Source organism: Corvus brachyrhynchos, unplaced genomic scaffold, assembly GCF_000691975.1.
Source record: "Corvus brachyrhynchos isolate BGI_N302 unplaced genomic scaffold, ASM69197v1 scaffold200, whole genome shotgun sequence".
Taxonomy (NCBI): Eukaryota; Metazoa; Chordata; class Aves; order Passeriformes; family Corvidae; genus Corvus; species Corvus brachyrhynchos.
In genome coordinates, this window is record NW_008236184.1 from 4,009,458 (window position 1) to 4,032,216 (window position 22,759).

Here is a 22,759-nt window from a genome sequence, read left to right on the forward strand (position 1 = left end):
TAGCACCGGCGTTCCTGTCTCCTCCCGTTGGAAGCTGTGGAGCCTCCTCTATGGACGGAGGGATCCGCGTGCGTTCCCAACTTCCTCGTGACGGAGTGAAGCGGGATTGCTTCTCTCCCCCCGCTCTCTCCCCGGTACCGAAGAATCGCGTCTTTGTTCCGGGCTTTGTCACTGGCGGTGTGACAGAAGCGGTGCGTGGATTAGAGCGGTACAAAAGGTAGTGCGGTGCCTGAGCGATGGGGCTCATCCCAGCCTTGCCATTAGCGGGAGTGTGAAATCCTGTCTGCGATTCAGTGTTTTTTGTAATAAACCCGTGGATGACTGAAAGTGACTCCTGCTATGGCCTCTGTCCTGAGGTCGTAGTTCCTGAGCACGTGGATCTTTGGAAGGTGGCTTAGACCTGGTGTACCTATTACTGGGTGTAAGTGGTAGACAGGTGGGGTGTCTTTTGCATTGTAACCGAGGCTTGTGCATGGGGCAGAATATTACGGAGTAGTTAACTTTATCAAGAAGAAGGAAAGTCAGGGTTTTTTTAAATTGCAGATAGAGGAAGACTAAAAGCAGTATCTCTCTGAAAGCTGTTTGGTGACCTGTGTGAAATGTCAGTAATGTTGTCTTTGGGCCAACAGGATATTTTACCAAGATTGTCCTTAACCAGCTCTTTTTTGTGTTCAGGCAGCGATGATCTCTGTGTCAGTGCATACTTGTTGCATCCATAATAGGAATTCAGTTTGTTAAAGCTCTAAAATACTATTCATTGTCTGTTAGCATGACTCTCTTTCTCAAGTTGTGCTTTACTTTTGGAGAAGTAACTAAAAAGCTCTTAAATGACTTTTTTCCTTCATCTTAGTATTTGAATCACATAGGATTTCTAATAGAAGATTAGCACTGCATACTGCAAGGGTTGCATAACACTTCCTATTGCAAGATCCTGTTTTCAGTTGCTAGTAGCTTTCTGAGGCTATGAAGTTGGACTAAAAGATTCCATGCCTTAGGCTCTCTATTTTAACTTTGTTGAGCTTTGTTCAGTTTAGCTGCTTTGTAGCCTCCATTGCTACAGGGAAAATATTTTGAAATCTGCTTAAAATTGAACAATTCCAATCTTCCCTCTATACTTTTGAGCATAAATATGTTCCTTTGGAACAGCTGGGGGAAGGAGGAGAAAGCATGTAAAAAATCTATTCAGTCCAACTTTTTCTGTAATTCAAAAGCTTAGCCAGACTTTTTGAAGTGACGTATGTGAAAAATGCAGTTTGTTTATGCTTAGAGACTTTAATATTCAGTGAGTACGTACTGATTCGCATGTGAAGAACTTGCTCAGCTATCTTGATAATTTTCATGTGAGACTCAGCATGCACAAGTGACAAAACAAATGATCTTAGGGTTACAGGAAAACTGCTCTGCTAGCTGCTTTTGCCTAGGATACTAGAATGGAAAATAGAGTTCTCCTTCCTTGGCCTTTTACTGTCTTCACAGAGTTTAAGTCGGGAAGATTGTATATGCAGATGAAAAGCATGGTCAGAAACCCAGGTCGTATTGAAAGTGTCATCGAGGACTTTTCTGTCATCCCCCCACGTTGTTTTGCAGTCTTGTCGTAGTTTGTCTGCACACTGCTGCTTCCCCAGGACTGCTCTGTGGCCTCTTGTGCAAGATGGATCTGCACAATCTCTTGTTGTAGCTTTTGGATATAATCATATGGTAAATATAATAGTTATAAATAAATTGTTAATAAGGAAGGCAGGTGAGGAGAAGTTGGTGTAATTGTTGAGGCAGCTAAATGCAGTATTAGAGTGTGGATTCTAGCACCACGGCTCAGGTTAGGCATTTATGACAGATTTCTTTGTTAATTGTGTATTAATCACTTGGACTTAATAAAGGATTGCTAATATGATGTTACTGACACAAAAAGAAGCTGGGATAAAAAATGTGTAATTGAGGTTATTGTGTATACAGTGGGTTCTTGTATATGCTGTGTGTAGGTATCTGAGTTGGAGTGCCTGAATCTAGCAGATGCAGTTGTCCTTAATTTCTCTGGTTTCGTTTTCCTTCTGTAAAAGTATCCTGTCACCCACAGGACTTATGGCTTACTTGAGTATTGAAATAATGAGCACTAGTAAAGTCAATGGAGAAAAAACAATAGTTCTGTATTCAGAGCAGGGTCTTAGCGGTAGAAAAGTAGGTCTCAAATGGTATGGAAATAAGAAGAACATGTTGTATTTTGTCCTCCTAGTAACTTTTTTTGAAGGGGAAGGGAATGCCATAAAATGTTCTTCCCTCTTCCTAGCCGTTTAGACTCCTCTCAGAACACTCTTTGCCACAGGCTCTTGGAGCCTTCAGTGGGGAGCATTCCCCACTGCAGACTTTGGCCTGAGCCATGGTGTGGGAGCCCTGCCTTCTCCATGATACATCTTCCTTTGGATGTAGGGGCAGGTGTTGGTTCAGACCCATAGGAGCAGACTGACGCAACTACTGTTGCCTTTGTTTGTCGTTCTTTCTTTCAAAGACTGAAGGAAGAATTGTTGATATCTTAGCTAATGCACTGTTATTTCTTTGGTTGCAGAAGGAATAACATTTTTTTCAGTGGTTTGCTGTGTTAAAAATACAATTGCTAGAGACTTGTCTGGTATCTGTTTCTGCTTTCTATTATAATACCTGCTTGCACTGTAGGGCTTTGGAATGGCATTTGATAAAATGACACTGCTTGTCTATATACATGTTTTTCATAGCCACTTAAAATGTCTGTGTGTCAGAGTTCTTACACTCCCAGCCTGAATTGAAGACTTCTTATTTCATTTAGCTGTTTTTATGTTGCCTAAATAACATTCTAAGTTAGATAGATTTTTAGGTCTTTTGTATCTATTATGTTTGGTTGGTTTCAGGGATGAAACTAGAAATAGGAAGTTCTCACAGGCAAAAATACACTTCCTACTTGGATGCATGTGCCATTTCACCTTTCTCAGTCACTTGAGAGCTGTCCTGTGTAGAACAAGTGTTCTTGTTTACTGCAGGTCGCCTAAGATTTCTCATAGGCATATGGTATTTCATTCTGAAAACCTTTAGATATATTGTTATATTCCTTTGGGACCTACTGCTGGAGTAGGTAGTTAAATGGTTATTTAGCTTGTAGTTGGTGAAACTGAATGTCTGGGATACGTGGTTTGTCCTCTCTACTTCTGCACACCTTACCCCACAACCCTTCTGATATTGATGTCTTTTGGAGTGATAGTGATGAGAAATGTTTCAGACATGACTTCAGAGACTGGCATGGGCTAATCTTCCTTTGGATTGCTTCTGACAAAACCAGTAATGTTGTTTGACTCCTTTGTGCCTGAACTTGAGGCAGCCCAGTGCTTCAGTTCCTGTTCAAAGCCAATGGTCTCCCCAGTGCCTCTGTATGAGATGTGTGCTCTGTCTTACTCTGTTCTTATACAGGCACTCAAACAGAAAATATAGATGTTCATGTCTCTGTGCTTCAGAAAGAATCTCAATTTTTTCTAGGCTGTGAAGGACTTTACCGTTGCAAGGCATGTCCTAGAATCCCATGTATCTGGATTAGTTGAGACACTTGTAGAAATAGTGATGCTTATGGGCTTGTAGTCTTGAGAGGTTTCCTGATTTTGTTTGGTGTTACTTGGGTTTTTTGAACAGCAGTGTAATTTGTGTAGATCTGGTGGTTTCCAGAAGCTATTTTATGTACCTCTGTTTGTTTTGTGTTGTTTTTTTAAAGCCTTTCTTTTGCACTGAACTAATAAACACTGAGTGGGACTGTTAAGGATACTGGGTTGCACATAGTGAAAAATTGTTTGGTGGTTTGGTGGTTTTGGGTTTTTTTTAAATTCTGTTGACAAATTGGTAACTTCATCAGTGGACTTTTGTTGTCTTGAATCTTTTCCTTAATTTGTAGTCAAATGCAGCTGTTAAATACAATCTGTAGCATTTCTTGATGGATGAGACTTTTGTATTTTGTGTGCACAAAATGCTCACATGGTACAATTAAGCTCTTCTAGTGAGTTATTAAGACTGATATGTAACTGGCAGGAGGAAGTTAATGACTTTGATTATGTTTAAAAGATCAATTAATGTAGTTCTATAATAGGAATCTTTCTGAATCTAAAACTTTGCTTGCTTTGAAATAATTTCTTCAAAGAAAAATGGTTCAGCTCTGTTGGCCACTGTAGAGGGGACAGTGTTCTCTGGGTTGTGAAGCAGTGGTCAAATGGCAAAGTCTCCTTCCCATTTTCCATCTCCTGGTGAAATGAAGTGATGATGCTAAAAAAGACTTGCGATCATTTAGACGTCACCTAACATGTATGGCTGCCTCACTTGCAAGGTCTGATTATTGCAGGAAGTACTTTTCTCCACCTAAGGCTCCCCATTTTGTGGGAAATGCTTTCTTTCAAATGAGAACTTTATGCAGACATGGTATGACTCTTTAAAAAGCCTTAATATATAGTTCCTGATATTGCCAGAATCTTTAAAGTTGATGCTGCTGTACTGTTTTATTGTTGTAACAAGCCTTGGTGCTCTTTTCTTGGCTTTAGTGGTTGTTGATTCTTGACCTATCTAACTGGAACAAAAGAATAACAGGATGTTATTGCCTAGAGGAATTGTTTACTACCAAGTGTTCTCTGTTAGACTATTCAGTCATTTTTATATTGGCTTCCTCAAAAAAAGCTGTCTAGTGGTCCAGTAGATACTACCATTTTATGTTTTACATTAAATTAACCATCCTGGCTTTGGCTATGGTCATCAACATGTCACCATTTCCCAATCTGTGCCTTTTTTCTCACCCTTTCTTCCTGCTTATATTTTTCTTCTGTCTTCTGCTCTCTCTTGGACTTCTATCACTAAGGCAGGACTCATTCTCCCAGTTGTCTTTAGTGTTATTTTCCTACCATGTGAATTTGGAAAGGATAGGGGTGAGAATGAACAGTTTGTTAATACCTGTCCTTTGTAATTATTGACTGCAAACAACTGTAAGCCAGGCAAGACCATTCCATTCTCAAGGTTGTGAACAAGTTTTGAACTCCTTATAAGGTTGAAATTTCTTTCCAAGTGCTGTTTTCTTGTCCTGAATGAACAGTTCAAGAACATCTCATCTCTATATATGTTCGTTGAACACAGGTAGTTTCATAGTGACTATTGTGGAAATGAAACTGTCTTCTTCTGCAAGTGCCACTTTATTAGTTTGACACTAGCTTTGCTGCTATGAGAACACATTTTAAAACTCTTTTATGGCATACATAAAAAGGATTTCTGTTTTATGATCAGTTCTAAGAATCACAAGCTGGAAAGTATTGCCTTTAAAGCTTTAAGTTATTGATTGTCAACATACTAGCTCAGAAACCTTCTATTTCATTCCTTCTTGCACAGTATCTGTTAGTAAATAGATTAATTATTAGAGATTGTGAAAATGGTATGGTTTAGTAGTCCTAGCGATTTTGACTAGCATCTTGAACATGTGTTTTAGAATATACTAATATGATTAACAATAGAATAATGATAAAACCTGGAAGCTGATAATAAGATAACTATCTTGCTGACTCAGCTCTGAAAAGGATGTTTTGTCTGACTTAATCAGACCAAGAAGTTTTGGTTAGTTCAGTCTGTAATATGTCGTAGCCTTACTCCCCTACCCTATAGCTTTAAAATACTATATGACCCCTAAAAACAATTGAAGCTTGAATTTGTTGGGAGCAGACTAACTGATATAAACACTATGTGCAGCCACTCCCTGGCAGATCCAGTAGGTTTAACAATATTTCTTCTTTTTCCATGTGCTGTTTTTACCTGATTCATATTGGGTTGCTTACATTCTCAGAGGAAACAGCTTAACAGTTCAGTTGTAACGTTATTGTATTCTTTTTTTGTTTTGTTTTGCCTCCAGCCTCTGGAATGGCTGGCAGTCAGAAGTTGTCAAAAGAAGCTGAATGTCCTTGTTCCAGCTGTACAAACAGTCCCTGTACAAGTCTGTGCCCAGAGCTGCTGCCTTTGATGGGCTGTTGTGTGCATGTCTGTGTTACAGAGCAGCTGGGTCTGAGGGCACTAAACCTGTAAGACTCCCTGTGTGTGCAGAGCAGCAGAGAATGCTCAGTTTCTTCATCTGTACAGACAGAATAAATTCAGATTGACCCGTTCAAGTTAATGTCAGGACAGCAGAAGCATGGGTAGATGTTTATATCCAGGAAGAGACTCTTGAGATAAATTGGGCTGAGGGAGCAGTCTCTTAGATAAACTGCAGTGCTGCGAGGCATAGCTGGTGTGTTCCTGTTTACTGGCTAGGTGCCTGTCCCCTCCTCTGCCAGCAGAACCACTGGAAGCACGGCAGTGATGTAAAAAAGTAGCAAGGCAAGCTCGAGAGTGTCTATAGTCAATATGGAAGAGTAAAAGAGGTACAGGCTGCAGCCTGTGCAATTTTTGGACCACAAAAACACTCCTGTTGCAGCTGCCTGTGGATCTACTGGAGTTACTGATCCACAATTTCTTGTATGTGGCTATGAAGGAGGTGAATAAGGATCTCCTGATCAAGGTGAATGAAGAGGATGAGGTTCAAAATTGCCTTTCAAACCATAACATTTTGATTTTGAATCTATTCCCTGTGGGTGCCAGAATCAAGTATCTGTTGCTTTGTCTCCATGCAGAGCTTGCATGGCCTAATTTTTGACTGCATGAAATGAGCTTCAAGCGGTCTTGGAGCTCTTTGGCTGTCCACCGCTTTCTGTGATCAGTGTGTTTCTGGCAGCTTTTTCAAGCTATGGCAGCAGTTCCTCAGCAATTCTGCCTGTCATCAGTGAGTGGGGAGGAAAGGTCGTATGGTCATGGCACAGCCCGGTATCCTGTGGGCAGGCTCTGCCTCTTCAGGATGTGTGGGGTCACAGCATAATGGGTCCTTCCAGTGTCAGGCCCTTCTGACTGTGTTTGGATCGAGCCGTCTGAATTTCCCCTGATGTTCCTTGCAAACCGGTGTGACCAGAGAATGGGGAACCTCATCTGTTGTGATTGTGTATTGCCCTTGCATGTTAGCATGGGTTTTTTCCTAAAGTTTCTAATCTCTATAGCTTGGAAAAGGAAGGAGTGGACCCTTAAGTGTCACCTATCAATTCAAAAAAACCAAAAAGGGATGTGGTGGCTTTTGGCAGTGAGAGTGGTTTGTTGAAAAAGTGAAAGTGAAAAAGGAGATCTGTGGGGAAGATTGTTTTGAACAATTCAGGGATTTTTAAAAACTGTTTCTGTTTAATCTAGAAAGGTATTTCTAGGGGCAGTTCATACGTTCATGGCAGTTTGGTTAGTTGTACTGCTGGGCTAACTAAAATGCTGTAGCTGTCCTAGTTTGGCACTGACCCCAAATAAATAATAACCTTTCTTTCAGCAAGGCATGTTTAAATCAACCTTCAGCATGCCAACGCTGGGTTTGTGGCTTCTAGTTTCCTGAGGCTATGTGCAATGCAATTTGTTTTTCTGTGAAATAGCTTTCATATCTCTATTATGATACAAGTAAACAAACCATGTGATTAAGCCAACTTTAAAATCTCAGGAGCTTGGATCCTGTTTTTGGGATCTCCCCTGTGTGGACTACATTGATGCGCTATTAAGCCTGATTCTGGGATGCCTGTGCCCAAAAGCATCTAATTGTCTTTGCTTTTCTCATGCTTGAATAATGGAGCAAATCTCATGGTCTAAGCAGCTAAATGCAGATACAAGAAAACCTATTTGTCTTTTAGAGCTCTGTGTCCTACATCAGCATCTGCTCTCGGTCTTTTTCTGAGAAGGAAAAGGCGGGGTTGTTTGACGAGCTGATTTCTGTCAGTTGGGTCCCATGGGCTGTGACTGAGGACCATCCTCCTGTCGGGAGGGGGTTGAGGTGCTCTGGATGCAGTGGTGCTCAGGGAGAGGGGAAATGCACACATGGGGACTCTTCAGTTTGAATCATTGCCGGAACTCGCTGATGTTGAATGTCACTGAAGGCAAGTAATTCACAGAAGATAAATTGGACATTGCTTTAGAATGTAAGACAGGTAGATATGTTAGGATATTTATGATATATAAAAACGTTAACAAATAGCTCTTCTTAATTTGATGCCAGTTTTTTACTTATGTTTTCTTAAATCTGCTCAGTTCTGTTGTTGTCATAAAACACATGATAATGTTATGTACCTTAAAAGTCTGATCATGACTAAGAATTTTGAAAGTTTGGGCCACTTACTAGTGGTCAGTGCTGGGAGGGGTTGTTTGTTGGTCTTCCTTTTCTGAACTCTTAGAGTTTCTAGTAGACAATTTTCTTTGAGGTGAAGGCTGAAGATAGACTTGTAACTTGGCAGGAATTGACTTGGACAATTGATTGTTTTGTCAGTGAGTGGACATTGTAGATGTTCATCTCAGTTCCCAGGTAATCACCTCTAACTGTAGAGGGTGGGAGAAACTTGCTTATGTTTTTATTATTATGTTTTTTATTTAGTGGTCTGTTCTCAGTTTTACATTTTTAGCCAGTAGTTCCTGCCTCAGGATTAGCATGCAGTTCTCTCCATTAGCTTTAAGAACCATTCCAGTTGGGATTGGATAGGGAGTTTAGCCCTGTAGAGACCACAAAGACCCATAGGAGGCCAATGACAAAGCATTCTTAGTGCTTCCTAAGAGTCTCCTTTAGAAAGTGCTTCCAATAGTATGTGGAATTCAGGAAGGAGACAGGGAGAGCATCTACTGCTTCACCCACTGCTCTCATACCTATTTAACTCCTTAATCACCACTGATTTAGATCAGTTTCCCTCACAAGTGTCTCTGGCCTACCATCTCCTACAAACAGCCCTTCATCTGGAAAACTTTTTGCTTTCTGGAGAAGCAATGCTCATTTGTCTTCCTTCTCTGATATGCTCACAGCTGTTGGGATTTTTTTGCCCTCTTCAGTTCAGTACCTTATCAGATGAGCCATGTAGGACTCTGCAGCTGTATTAGTTAACAGGAGAAGTGCAATTACTTACGTCACTCCTGTGAAGCTAATTTGTATAATGTGTAATTGAAATATTTTTTGCTTTCTTAGAAAACTCCTACCCTGCTGGCAAGTCACATCAGAAATCCCGGTATTTTGAGTGTGACTTCTCTGTGCTGCTAACTAAAAATAGATGCAAGAATTCTTTATTCTTGCATTTCTTTTCAGAGTTTTCTACTGCTTTATTTATCTATTTTGAAAAATTTGATACCCTTTTCATTCTGCCCAGGAAATAAGTATTGTCAGAGTCTATTTCCCTCCCTCTGATGAATGCCAAGATACCATTAGGTGAAAACTTGTGTGGTCCATGCACATTTGTGTGAGTGTTACTGATAGAGCTATTTCTGTTAGACAGAGCAACTGCATCGTTTAGTCTGTAGTTTTCAGTGTGAATTCAAATTTATGCCCATAATTTCTTTTAGCTTTATTAATTGAAAATAGACCTGAAAAATATGTTACTTTGTTTTTAAGGAGAACACACGAATTGTCAGAGTGAAGGTTATAGCTGGAATTGGCCTGGCCAAGAAGGATATCTTAGGAGCCAGGTAAGAATATGTTGTTAATGCATTAAGGGACAGGTGCTTCTTTATTTTCTTTCTACAGGTTTTAGTTCTTGGTAAATTCTTCTGTGCCTCTTATGAAAAAAAAAAATCAGAACTCTTTCAACTGGTAACTTTAAAAAATTATTAGAGCCTATATAAACATGAAGACATCTGCTTTCTTGTCCAAGAGTCACTTGGACAGATCTTATGTATTGGCAAAACAAAGTATAGGAATGTTTTATTCTCGGTATGGTAAAATAGCTCTTGCCATGGAGGATAGATCCATGTCTGTATTTTACTTCAGGTAGGCTACAGCTAAAATAATTAGAGTTTAGTTATAGTCAAAATTCTCATCTGTGCTTGAAAGACTTGGAATGAACACAGTACTAAACACTGGTAGCTGTAAGACTGTTTCAGCTCAAATTATGTGCAGAGGAACAGCGGCTTAACATTTAGCAAAGGAATGGTCAGACTTGTGAGTTGGTAGTTGAAATGCTTTTAGGATCTTGTAGAGTTGGCAAGTGTTGTGCTAAAGCCGCTTTTGCTTCTAGCCTTTGTACAGAGGGTCTAGAAAAGTATTGATGGGTTTAGTACAAGTTCTGCTGTCAGCTGCTTTGGCATATGTGCAGGAATGTTGTTATTTTAACAGTACCAAAATTGCTGTGTGTGACATCAGTTTAGCAACAGAAAAATTTCTGTTGTGAAATTCATATTTTCCCTAAAGCCAGACAATCTCTCTTAAATTTTTTGTTCATGTGCAATTTTTTTTACTCCAAGCAAAAATAGATCAGCTTTTCTCATTATAACTTAAATATTGGAAAACCGTATGCTCTTTTGCTCTATGGCAGACAGTCTTGGTCACCTTTTGTTACTACTCTGAGCAATTGAGTGCTTTGATTGTTCATGAAAAGTAGGTATTCATATAATATATTGGGTTTTAATACCATAGAAAGGGAAAAGGCAGTAGGACATTTTAAGCAACAATATTAGGACATCTTCATTAACAGAAAAATTCAGGTTAAACTCAAACTCTGTCAAAATGATAGAACATATAGTAAAACTGTTGTATGTTCAAGGAAGTACCTCAAATTCCAGGTGTTCTAAAGTGTTAAGATACTGAATACTTCAATATTTTTCAGTCGCAACTGATTTTTTTTCATGCATGTCTTGTTGAAATATGAGAGAATTTATTAAATCTGTTCTCCTGAAATAACTGTGAAAGAGGACAGAGAAATCGTACTGATACATAGAATGGCATAGCTAATATGGTCATAATCACTGCTAGTGTTTATATTAGCTTTATCTCTAAAACTGTGTAGGAAATGATTGTAATTACAAATGTCTATGTATTCGTAAAGTAATTGTAACCACTAGTTACATAACTGCTATTGATTTAAGCCTTTTAAAATTTGGCTGCTAATAACAGTGACCAAAAAGGGCATAGACCAGCATACTACTTGTTTGCTTGCTTTCCCCTCCCAGTGACCCGTATGTGAAAGTGACATTGTATGATCCAGTGAATGGAGTCCTTACCAGTATTCAGACAAAAACTATTAGAAAGGTCAGTCATCTTATCTGTGTGGGTGTGGTGGGGTTTGTTTGGGGTTTGTGGTATTGTGTTGAGGTTTTTTTAAATCAGACTCCAGAGGAAAAAGTAAAACTGTAGGAAATATGAGAATTCATATGTCTTTTGAGTGAATGGACATGTGGAAAGGAATGTTCCATGGTCTGCTCAGCTTCTCTGTTCAGAGCATTATTGTAGTATTTTCTCTTCAAAAATTTTATTGAAAGGTAGAGGAAAAGCTAAGGAATATAAGGTGAGTACTGATTCAAAATGATGTCATTAATGGAAGTAGTGGATTGTTTTGATTTTTCTGAGATCTTTAATGATTAAAGAATCTTGCTGTACAACTTTTATCTTTTTTTATGTTAAAAACACAAACACAATTTGTTCTGTTTAAACATAAATTGCACCATCCACTTGAATCATGACATGACTTGTTTTTCTAGAGTACATGCAGGAAAAAGTCAGTACTGCTGACTTAGTTTAACTAAAAATGAAGAACTTTAGTTTAACTAAAAATGAAGAGAGGGAAAGCACTCTTCCAAATTGTTGTTCTCTGATAGTGGCTGTGATTTATGTTATGAGATCACTCATGCATTTTTCCTTCCAGGTTCATAATTGTTACTGTAAACTCTCTTTGTAGCTAAATTATTTCTAGTATTTTTAAAAATAATCACAGTTCAAAGATGAGTTCAGTTGAGTGAGTTATGCTGTGTTTGGTCCATCTGTGCCTGCTCTGTGTAGATTACGTTGCTTAGAGATTTGGCATTTGTTAAGAGTTGTTTGCATGTAAGTAATGCGGGTGTTGAACTGAGAAGAAGGCAGTGATTATTACTGAAGGGACATACCCTAAATTCAGTTTTCAAGTGTCTAATGCACCTTCTCTGCATCCATGGCACAGCCGAAATCTGAGAATACCTGCGTAAGTTGCCTCCATTCTGCACTGCATTAAATAGTACAAGACTCCTTTGATTTCTACCAGCAATATCAAGGTTAAAGTTTTTATAGTTTTTTCTTAAGTGGATTGTTACATGGAATAAAACAAGTAATACATCAAAAATGACATAGACTAGCACAGAATTGTCAGTATAAGTAATGCTTTCTTCTTTCTTTTTTTTTTTTTTCCTTCCTCCACACATAGTCCTTAAACCCAAAATGGAATGAAGAACTCTTATTTAGAGTAAGTGATTTTGTTTATAGCCTTATTACCTGTTGGATATTATGCTGACACATTGGGAAAAACTACTCACTACTCTTCCTGCTTCAGAACTCTTCCTAATTCAGAAATAACTCTACAATTAATGTTCTAAAAGGCTGACAAACTGCTTGCCTTAGAAATATGTTCGTTGACCCTGGCACAAAAAAAAAAGTTACATTTTCAGTCTTGACGTTGCCTTCTTTTTTCTGTGAATGTTTAAAAGCATGTGCATGGATTTAGAAACAGTTTGGGAGAGTAACAGTTATGGCTTATTGGTTCTAATAGAAATGCATTGCATCATAGAATGGCAGCAAGGTATAGATTTGCTGTTTAATAGAGACCTTAGGTATTTCTTTCCTCCTGCATAAACATAGAGATTTTGCTGAAGACAAGTGCTGGAATTCAGTATATATGTTAATTATCACTGTACTTCTTTTTCATAGGTTAATCCTCAGAAACACAGACTCCTTTTTGAAGTATTTGATGAAAACCGTTTGGTAGGTCTTTTAATGTTAATTTTGCAGTGTATTAAAGACTTGAAGGAATGCAAGTCCATCAGGATTCAATGTGGTAAAAAACTCACACCAACCAACCTTAACTTCTATAGTAAAACCTAAAGCTAAAGGCAGACCTGATTGATTGATTTATCTGATACTACCACACTCCTGAAGCTCTGAAGCAGTTACATTATTACTCTAAACTTCTAATGTGCTTTAACTCATGAAAGCATCATTCTTTTATAGTGCTATTCACATGATAGGGCCACATTCTTTGGTGATACTGAAAGCTCTGCATTGGATGTTTATTTTTTCCTACAAACAAAGCAGTATTGATATGTGGTGTGAGAAGCTTCATCAGTGTGTGAGGAGTATCATGAAACAAAGCGTGTATGGATTTTCTTTGGAAAGCTCAAGAAATGAACGGTGGATTGTGATCTTGTAGATAGGTGTCACTCTGAATGGCAGGTCATTGGTGAGACAGGGCTAGCTTGTGCTTTTGTTATCTCAGTGAAATCAAAAGTCTTCCTCTGACCCAAGCTCTCATTTTGTGTGAAGATGTCTAATTACCTGTATTTCTGTTTGTATGTTTCATTGTGAGTAAGCTTGTAGCAGTACAATCATGACACTTGCATCCATTTCACTGACATTCCTTGTCACTGGAATATATACCTTTCCCTTCTGCAGGAGTTTGGAGCTAATAGGAGGGATTGAGCCCTCTTGCACTCCAAACAGAGTTTCATTCCAATTACAGGATCTCTTTGTGCTCTGTGCTTGAGTAGTGTGTTGGCCATGAAAAACATTTTTTCCTTAAGCTTTCTCCATATGTTCAGTAATCCATTGTATCTTTTATTGAGGTGCTTCCCTAAAGTTAGGAAGAGTGAAAATGTGTGTAAATATAAGTCCAAATGGTGTAGAATAAAGAGATTTAAGAAGGAAGAGGCTTGTTTCTTGGTTATGGGCATTATACAGTCCCCAAACCATTTACTACTTAACTGGTGGTATTACCTGTCCCGAGTATTTCAGATATGGTGTCTCTCTGATTTATTTAAGAGCAATGTTAGAGGGAATCACCAGCACTTGTAGCCTACACGGGAGGCTAAATGTTGTTTTCCAGGATGCTCAAATTTTCACCTGGACATAATATTATGGGCTGAGATCAAAGTATTCTGTCCATTGCATGTCTCTTTAGAGCATTGCTGCCACCACCTGGAAGCCATGAGGCATGATTAGAAAGTAGGATTCTTGATTTTTTGAGGGGAGAAAGCCAGTGTTTTTTTTCTTTGTGTTTTCCACCAAGAGAACTCCTTCACATTCTTTCTGTAATCTAGAGTATATAAGTTTTTTGATCTGTTTGCTTATTGGAGAGGAACCAATTAAACATTTTATTGGTGTCAACAAGGAAATGTGCTTTGTTTCCCATGTATGATTATATTAGAGATCAAAGTATCATGACCTCATCAGTCACTCTATAGTTCTACAATAAAATCTGTATATTTTTCATTGTTTCCATCTCACTTGGTGAATGGAAAAGGCCATCTCCCTATTTCTCTTTAGCTTGCTCTCAGAAAGTGTTTTTATCCCACATATCTTGAGTTGTTTTAAGTAAGACAAATTGTTGCCTTAGCTATGATTGTTGTTTAGCATTGACAAACTCCCCCACTTCTATTAATTCATCCTCACATGTCAAAAATCATAGGTGCCTTGCTAAGTAGCTATGATCAAAAGGTGTTTCATCTTCTGTTATTTTAGTATTTTATTCTGTTATTTTCAGTGTTCTTTCATCTACCTATTGGATGACTGTTTAAAGTCTAAATGTGAGCAAGCTGATAAAACTGAAATATTCTTATATTTGTGAGACTGTCCTCCCAATGGTTCATTTCCTCTTTATAAAGTTTGATCCCAAATGCTTTTATTCCCTTTAACTTTTAGGGATAAATGGAAGCCAGAAATACCTGCTTGTTTTTAAGAAATGTTGTGTTCTTGGATACCAGCCTCAAAACCTTTCTTTGGGTTCTTGCTGCATTGGTTATATCACCAATAGTCAGAGTTTTGAAATCTTCCCATAATAGCTTTAAAACTTTTCAAAAATCACTTGTTTTGGATTTTGTAAAGGAGTGCTAAATCTAGTTTGTTCTTCTGACTTGCAAACCCTTAGTAGAATAAAGGGCTTGAGCAGTTTGTGGAGTCTATAATTATGGTTGTCTTTAAAAACACACTAGAAAAATATGTCGAGAAGGACATTGAGATCACTTAGGAGATGAATCAGTGGAGGGATCACACCTTTTGCTATCTTTCTATCTTACACAATTTAGCCTACCTTGTCACAATTTAAGTATATTGCAAACGAAGTGCCTAAACCTGTTACTGATACCGAAGAAATCAATAACATTAAGCTTTGAATGGAACTATTGGTATTTTTAAAAAACACTAATTTTTAGTTTATTTTTATGCCAACTCTAATTCAGCAACATCGAATTTAACAATTTGAAAGCCATTTTACGTTGTCTAAGAAAGCTGTAGTTGGCTGGCAATATCTATACAAGTATAGCTAAGCAAGAGAGATGTTGAAAAATTTTGCTGGAGTCTTAAGCCTTGAGTTACCAAATCATGTCAGTTTATTGTTTTCCTAGGATTTTTTAGTAAAATTTAAAAAACATTTCAGATCATCTACTGGGGGATGAAAGTAATGCTTTTACTAAAAGAAAGCAGGACCTCCAGTGGTTGCACTTCATGTCACACTAACATGTTACAAACTGTACCACTAATACATTTGTTCTTGGGGAAAGAAGAAGCCTTAAGAAATGCATTTTTTACTTTTCAGTCACGTATCTTATGGTCACTTACTGGTGTTTATTGGTTGGTGTTTAGTTTGTTTGGTTTTATGGGGTTTTTTTTACTGTATTGCTTGAAGTTCAAACGTAACTTTTTGAAACTGACCAAAAGAATCTTTTATGGTATTTTCCTTTCGTCTTCTCTCCCCATCCCAGTTCCCCGCCAACATATAACTTTAGAAGAAGTCCTGTTGGTTAAGCATAATGAAATAAATGAAGTGTTGTATTTGTTGGCTTTTTATGAATAAGCCAGTATTCATTTATTGCTGCATTCTAATAATGGAATTCAGGTAATGGAGGTTAAGTAAGCCCTGGAGTATAATTAGAAAACAAATTTGTTGCTTGCAAACAAGGTACTGTGAATTTGATTCTTGGCTCTTTTTTGGGAAGGAGGTATAAATGTTAATTTTACTGCCTTCTACCTTAAAATACAGTAAAGGTTAAATAAATAGGAAGCAGAAAAAACTCCTAGTAGCATGACCTATAAAAGTATAAATGGCCTAGTGTTCTCTTCTGTTTGTACTCTTTCAGCAGCACTAAGTAATTTCATGTTAGTGCAGTAGTATTCAGTACTGCATCATATATGGCTTATGTATTCAAAAGTACATTCACAGCCAAATGTTGGTGTTTTTCAAAACAAAACCCACAACAAAAAAAGTCCTACTTAATAGCAAGATTCAAAATGGTCTTTTATCAAAAGTCCCACTAGGTGCCAGCAAAGGACCTCTTCAGATTATATGAGCCAGTGAAACATTTTGTAGGAATTCTCAATCCCATTACTCTTGGAAGAATTGACAGTATATTAACTTCTTGACATGCTGATCGTTTTATTTTAAAAAATGAAAATTTAAAAAGTACTAATTAGTTATGAATGTATGAAGCAGTTTGCATATAATTATACAGAATAGCTTTCTTCTGTGATTGTGTTTGGTAATGCTGTTTATCTCTGTGCATACGTAGTTCAGTGTTCTAAAGTTTTGTGTAGCTGGTCATATACCTGCAAATCACATTGAACTGTAATGAATGTCTCCTTACTCTGGGCTTCCAGCAAACAAAATGAGGTAGTTTAATTTGTAAGAATAATTTTGCTTCTTTCTACCTTTAACAGCTGTAGTTAGAAAAGGTCAAACTAGAAATAAAAATAAATGCCAAATTATTAACCAGAAAAACTTTTTTTGGCTCCTATTCAGTTGCACCTCATGTAAAATTATGAATTAATAAACAGGAGAGGGTTCTACTTTGTGCAAATCTTTAGAGAGTGTGATTACTTAGCAGCGTGTGGATTGCAAGATAATGTCAGATTTCTTTCAAGTTTTATTTAAATAGTGCAGAAAAACATTTTCTTAAGGGAGAGGAGGCTTATTTCACTAGTTTGTGGTTAATTCAGACCTCAGCAGTTTGCTAGCACGGTTACTATTTGGAAATTCAATCCTGGACTTGATACTCAATTATATGGGACTTCATTCCTACCAACTTCCTGTAATTCTAAACCTATGGGTAAAAATATTAGTAGTCATACGCTGCTGGGGAAAGTACGGACACATTGACTCAGCTCGTGCAGCCGCAGCAGGCATTGCTGTTTGAAACTTGGAAGTTCTGGAAGCCTATTATTGTATTCATTTATGCAAATTCCAGAAGGTATAATTGAAACAAGGTCAGTAGTGTTTGTCAGTGTGTCACAGCTGAGGTCCTTGGAACACAAGTGCTTTTTAAATGAAGGCTTTCTGACTGCAAGCAATCAACGACGGTCCAGAAACTACAGTTCAAGGAATGGCTGACTTATTTCAAGAGGTACTTTTTTTTTAAATGCTAGTATCTTGTAGAAGTTAGGACAAAGACTGCAACTTTTATGGGCTTTTTCTGTTGTGATGTACCAGCTCTGGGTTCTGTGCAGCTGCCTGTAGCCTTTCTGCTGAAGGATCTTTGTGGGTTTCATTTGCTAACATTCATGGAAATGAGAACAAATGGCAAGACGGTTAAGATTGCATTTTGCTACCCCAAGAAGCAATACAGATCCATTATCAGAAACCTCTGAAGATGTTTTGGATAGTAATAATTGTATGTACTTCCAAAAATCGCAGAATTCTGCACCTAGTGTTACACAAGTGAAACTAACTCCTAGACAAGCTGCTTATGCACCTGTAGTGCAGCAAGTAATCAATCAAGAGAAAAGCACAACTATTTCTTCACTGCAAATAAAAAAGAGCAGTTCACTGCACATTTCCCTGCAGTCTAGGAAGCAGAGTGGATGTTCTGGGTTTGGTGATGCTGTGGCTGGCGGGGGGGACACTTCATTCATTGGTATTGGTAGCGAAGGCAGTTGTGGTGCTGGAACTGTGGCTGATCATCGATCTAATGATAGCCTTCTGAGCAATGCTGCTCTGGGCAGAGGCAGCCTCAGCAGCATTGCAGCAAGTGACAGTGGCTCGTTCAGCAGTGCTGGCAGTGACTATGGATCATGTGCAAGTACCACAAGTGATGGAGGTTCATATAGTAACAGTGTCATCAGTGACAGTGGCAGTGGCACTCTTTGGACAAATGACAGTACTTTCTGTAGTAGTGTTGCATATGGTGACTCTTCATCTAGAAGCACGGCAAACAAATGTAATCCCTCCAGGAGCAACTCATCTCAGGAAATGCTTTATAGAAGTAATACTACTTTTGACCAAGATGCTTTGTCAGTGAGGAAGAAAACTAAAATTCCATTGCGACGTTGTTCATCACTGGTTATTTTTCCTAGGAGTCCTTCCAGTACTCCTCCAGCTTCTCCAGTAAGCTCAGGTCAACTACCACATAGAGGCACCTATCAAACATCTCATAAATTAATTGTTTCTCCTAGTGAGCTGGCACAAAAAGAAGATCAAACCATTTCCAAGGGATTCCTTTCAACAGCAGTCAATGGACTTAGACTGTCTAAAACAGTTTGCTCTTCTGGCGAAGTCAGAGACATCCGACCACTTTATTTGAATGCATCATTACAGGACAAAAGTCAAATTTTGAATGGTCCTCAGCAGGCAACTTGTGAAGAAGTACCTGATGGCTTCTCATGTGTTTCAGTTCATCTTACACAAAGATCATTTGCATCAAGCAGTGAAATGGTTAATGGCTCTTGCAGTCCAGAGTTAAATCTGAACTCTGGTGCAAAATACCCTCATTTAAAACTGGAACGTAGCACATCTGCATGTCTGCCCTCAAAAACAGATTCAGAATATCAGATTAATATAAATGAGCTAGGAAGACCGAATGCACAGATGAGCAAAACTCACCATATTTTACAAAGAAGCGTTTCCTTGGAAGGATCACGTCAAAAAGTTTCTTGCTGCTTATCCAGCCTTAAATACAAGTGTCATAGTGCAAGGACGTCTCAGTTGCACATACAGTTCAAAGCCGGGAATGAAGGAAAAACAACTGGTGTTAGGAAAAGAAATGGAACCTCTAAAAGGGAAATGTCTGGCACTTTGTGGAGGCCCCATAAGGTGAGTGTTGTGGTTTATAGAAAAATGCGATGGTATTTTACAGTTGAAATTTAGCTGGAAAATAGTAAAAGTTTGCAACCAAGACTTCAACGCAGTGATTTCAAAGTTTCCTAATGGTGTCAAATTGTCACCATTAGGAAGTTAATTCTTTAATTATCTGTAACATTTGGGTTTTAGATTAGTTTCTTAGAATATGGTACATACAGTAGCATAGGTGAATAGATGTTACAGTGAAATACCTGTACTTAATATATTTTAAACAATAGTTTGCTGTTTACACAAACTCAGAGGGATTTTCTTGTCTAGTTATCTAGACATGGGAGTCATTTAAACTTTAGATTAAATTTTGTAGTTATAAACACTTAACTTTTCAGTAAATTAATAGTAATTACTGAAGTTGTTTGCATATAAAGTGGGTAGAAATGAGTGGTCTTTTAGTTTTATTTCAGATAGGCTTTATTTTACAGAACACTTTGCTGCATGTAGAATTAAAGATAAGTAGTATTTGAGCAGAGAAGCTGTGAATATCATTTGTTTCTGTATACACCCTGAACCACAGGAATTTTCAGAGTTTCCTCTCACTCTTTTTTTTCCTCCTTCCAACTACTATTTCAGCCGGAGCGGTACAGAGTAACTTAATACCTCTCCCAACAACACTGCTGTTCAAATTATAGTACTTGGGTCTAGAAGGCTTATATTAAATATATATTTTTTTGTAATGAGATTCATGTCCAGCTAAACTGCAGAAGTGTCTACCCTTACTAACTCTTAAGGCAGTTAGTAAAGCATAGGTCACATGAAAGGTGGATTTTAAGACTTGTTTAAATAACATTGTGAGGACTTAAATTATCTGAATATTTTTAGTTATGAATGCTGATAAAAGTGCAACAATTGAAGGTTACTAAAATTGTTTTTAAGAGCTCATTCTCATTGATTTGGCACTACTACCATGTAACTAATATGCTTGTTTAAGCAAAGGGCGTTTTGCCAAAGATCTTATAATTATGACAGTCCCTTTTTAAACTAGTAAGACAGTTACCTTGGAGGTGTTAGCCTGGAATTTTCAGTCTTTTGTTGCCCTTAGAGTAGTGCCTGATGATTCTACACTTTCTGACTTCTTTAGAGCTGTTTAGATAGAGTGTGAAGAAAAATGCTCTTTCCTTCTTGGGAAACTGTGATTTATGCTTAAACTTCTTTATAAAACTCAGAGTGGATCACAGGTAATCACTATATATATATACATGTATATGTTGTTGTGATTCTTCTTCCCAAAATCACACTGTAAAGTGAGGGGTAAGATCCACAATAAGCACAAACAGATTAGAGCCAGACTACTTAAAATGTGTCAGTTATTTTGAAAGTATATTGTGAAAAAAATGTTGAGTCATGCACTTCAAGTACATTTCTCATCAACTTACACTGTTGGCCTTTGTGTTTAATGGCAGCTGATATTCTATATTTTAATCCAAATTTGGGATTAGACTGTTAGATAACATTTCCAGAAAACCTCCTAGGACACTGGACTGGCAATAGTTTGTTTCAGTTCCCAGGAGCAGTGTTTACAATGGATTGACACAAACACCAGGTACAGGAACCTTTCAGTCCTCAAATGGCTCATTTCAGTTTTAATGTAGAACCAGTTAATACTCTATAAAACATGTTATCAAAAAATGTAAAAGCTTCCGCCACCAAACCAAGTAAACCCATAGTTGACTTCACAGCAGTTCAGCAATTCACTGGAATAAAATAGATAAATACCATTGTATTTGTTATTAGTCTTTGTGACCAATATCACAGATTCTATGGCAATCATTTAATTACATAGTCCTGTTAATTATTGTGGTATATTGTGACTCATTTAAAAATAAACAACTCCCAAAATATTTCTCTTGACTCCAGTTAGTCTGGCCTAGTATATCGATATGCTGAGTCTGGGTTCAAATTTAACAAGTTGATACTGGAGTAGCATTTAGTAATGTCAGCTATCTGTACAGAGCAGCCATGAAATCAAATCAGTGCTGTGGTCAGAGACTCCAGAGGCTGAAGCAGCAAAAGGTCTATGCATTCTTTTCTTCTGTGCCTTGCTACCAGCCTTCAGCCGCCTCGGATCACATTTCCTGCTTTCCATAATCAACAGCTTGTTAAAGGCTGGCTTTTTAAAAAAAAAAAAAAAAAAACAACACCATTTCTATGACAACTGGCCTTGGATCATTTTTAATTAAGTTACAAAATGGGGAGTGGTGGTGGCCGGTGTACCACTGCTGGTCTTTACTGGAAACTTATCAGATAAGTTCTTTAGTAGATATTGGTATTTCATTTATGTGAAGCAGGAGGAAGAGATGGTCCATGGTTACAGCATTGAAGTTTGTCCTTGACTATGTATTTCTGCTTTAATGTTTGGGGGTTTTTTGTTGGTTTTTTGTTTGTTTGTGGTTTTTTTAGTGCATCTGTCTCTGCTTAGGGTAGAAATAAATATGCAACTAAAGCATTTTGACATCCCAGGTGTGGATTGGGAGGGTAGGAGTGAGTAAGGGAACAGGTTACTTGTCATCATACATACATAAACTCCAAGAGGTACAGAGGAAGGCAGAAACAGTGAATACAGTTCCAGTTCTTGTAGAACATAAACAGACTTCTAAAAAAAAAGTTCTGTTAATCTCTTCCACGAGTATGATACCATGTTGATATCCCTGTTGACATTAGCTATGCCTTCCCCATCAGTATCACTCTCTACTGGATAATGTGAATATTGTAAATGTACTTGCAAATCTGTTTCAGCAGCTGTATACCTCTAAAATAATTTTTTATACAATTAAGAGAATCAATTGTGTTATAGTCCTTTTGTTTACAAGTAATTTTGCTCGAGTTTTGTCTCTAGTTGTTGAAATAACATGTTTTGAAGCAAAAAAAAACCCCAAACTTCAGAGATGGTGTAAAATAACCAAACTGTTTTTCTCCTGTCAGATTCATGTAAGGGAAACCTTTCAGTTGGAACTCTCAAGCTTTTTTCACCAAACTCCGGAACTTTGCCTTCATAAAAGGAGATACTATTTGAATCTTGCTATACTAAATTTAAATTTAGTAAAACAGTAATTTGAGGGGGCTGCGTGTGAGGATTTCTCTCTTGAATAACTTCCCAGCTGATCTGAACATGCTGAGGGGATCAGAACCTGTGTCTGGAAGATTGTGATTCCCTTGATAAGTGCTGCACCACAAGTTAGTGCTGAATAGTCTGAGGTTGTCTTCCCTCTTCCATTTTCCTTAGGCGTAGAGTTTCTGTCACAGCAAAACTCCCTCTCAGAAAGTAGTGATCCAGCCAGGGAGAAGTGCCAAGAGAAGGGAAGGACAGCTGTGGCTTAGCTACAACTTTGCACATGGAGAAAAGGGGCTGCATGTGTATCAGTGTCCCAAATCTGTGCAAGGAAGTGAGGTGGAAAAAGGGCAGCAAAAGCAGAAGATTATGGGGCCAATACAAGGCAAAGCACAAATTGGCATCACTTTATGTTGCCATGCTATGGTAACCTCATAATCTAATAACTTTTTGTATTGTTCAGTATTGTATATCTTGAAGGATCACGTTACAGGACTGTGTCTGGTGTATTGCTGTGTCATGGTCAGTCAGTTCAGTCTGGGAGAGTTGGAGCTGAAAGGAAGGTGGTGTCTTT

The 22,759-nt window shown here is 37.9% G+C and overlaps 1 protein-coding gene across 8 annotated transcripts in view; it reads left to right on the forward strand.

Moving 5' to 3' along the window:
* The first annotated feature begins 63 nt into the window (after positions 1–63).
* The window catches only part of NEDD4 (neural precursor cell expressed, developmentally down-regulated 4, E3 ubiquitin protein ligase), a 50,949-nt gene continuing 28,253 nt past the window's right edge, over positions 64–22,759 (forward strand). For 2 of the 8 annotated variants that reach the window (XM_008637207.2, XM_017738056.1), the window contains exons 1-5: positions 64–191; positions 9,455–9,528; positions 11,008–11,086; positions 12,231–12,269; positions 12,731–12,784. Coding sequence is in view for 2 of the 8 variants with exons in the window: in XM_008637192.2 (XP_008635414.1) it covers positions 17,583–19,094 (1,512 nt within the window). In the remaining 6 variants the exon portion in view is untranslated. The other 6 variants (XM_008637192.2, XM_017738050.1, XM_017738065.1 and 3 more) reach the window with 5 other exon arrangements.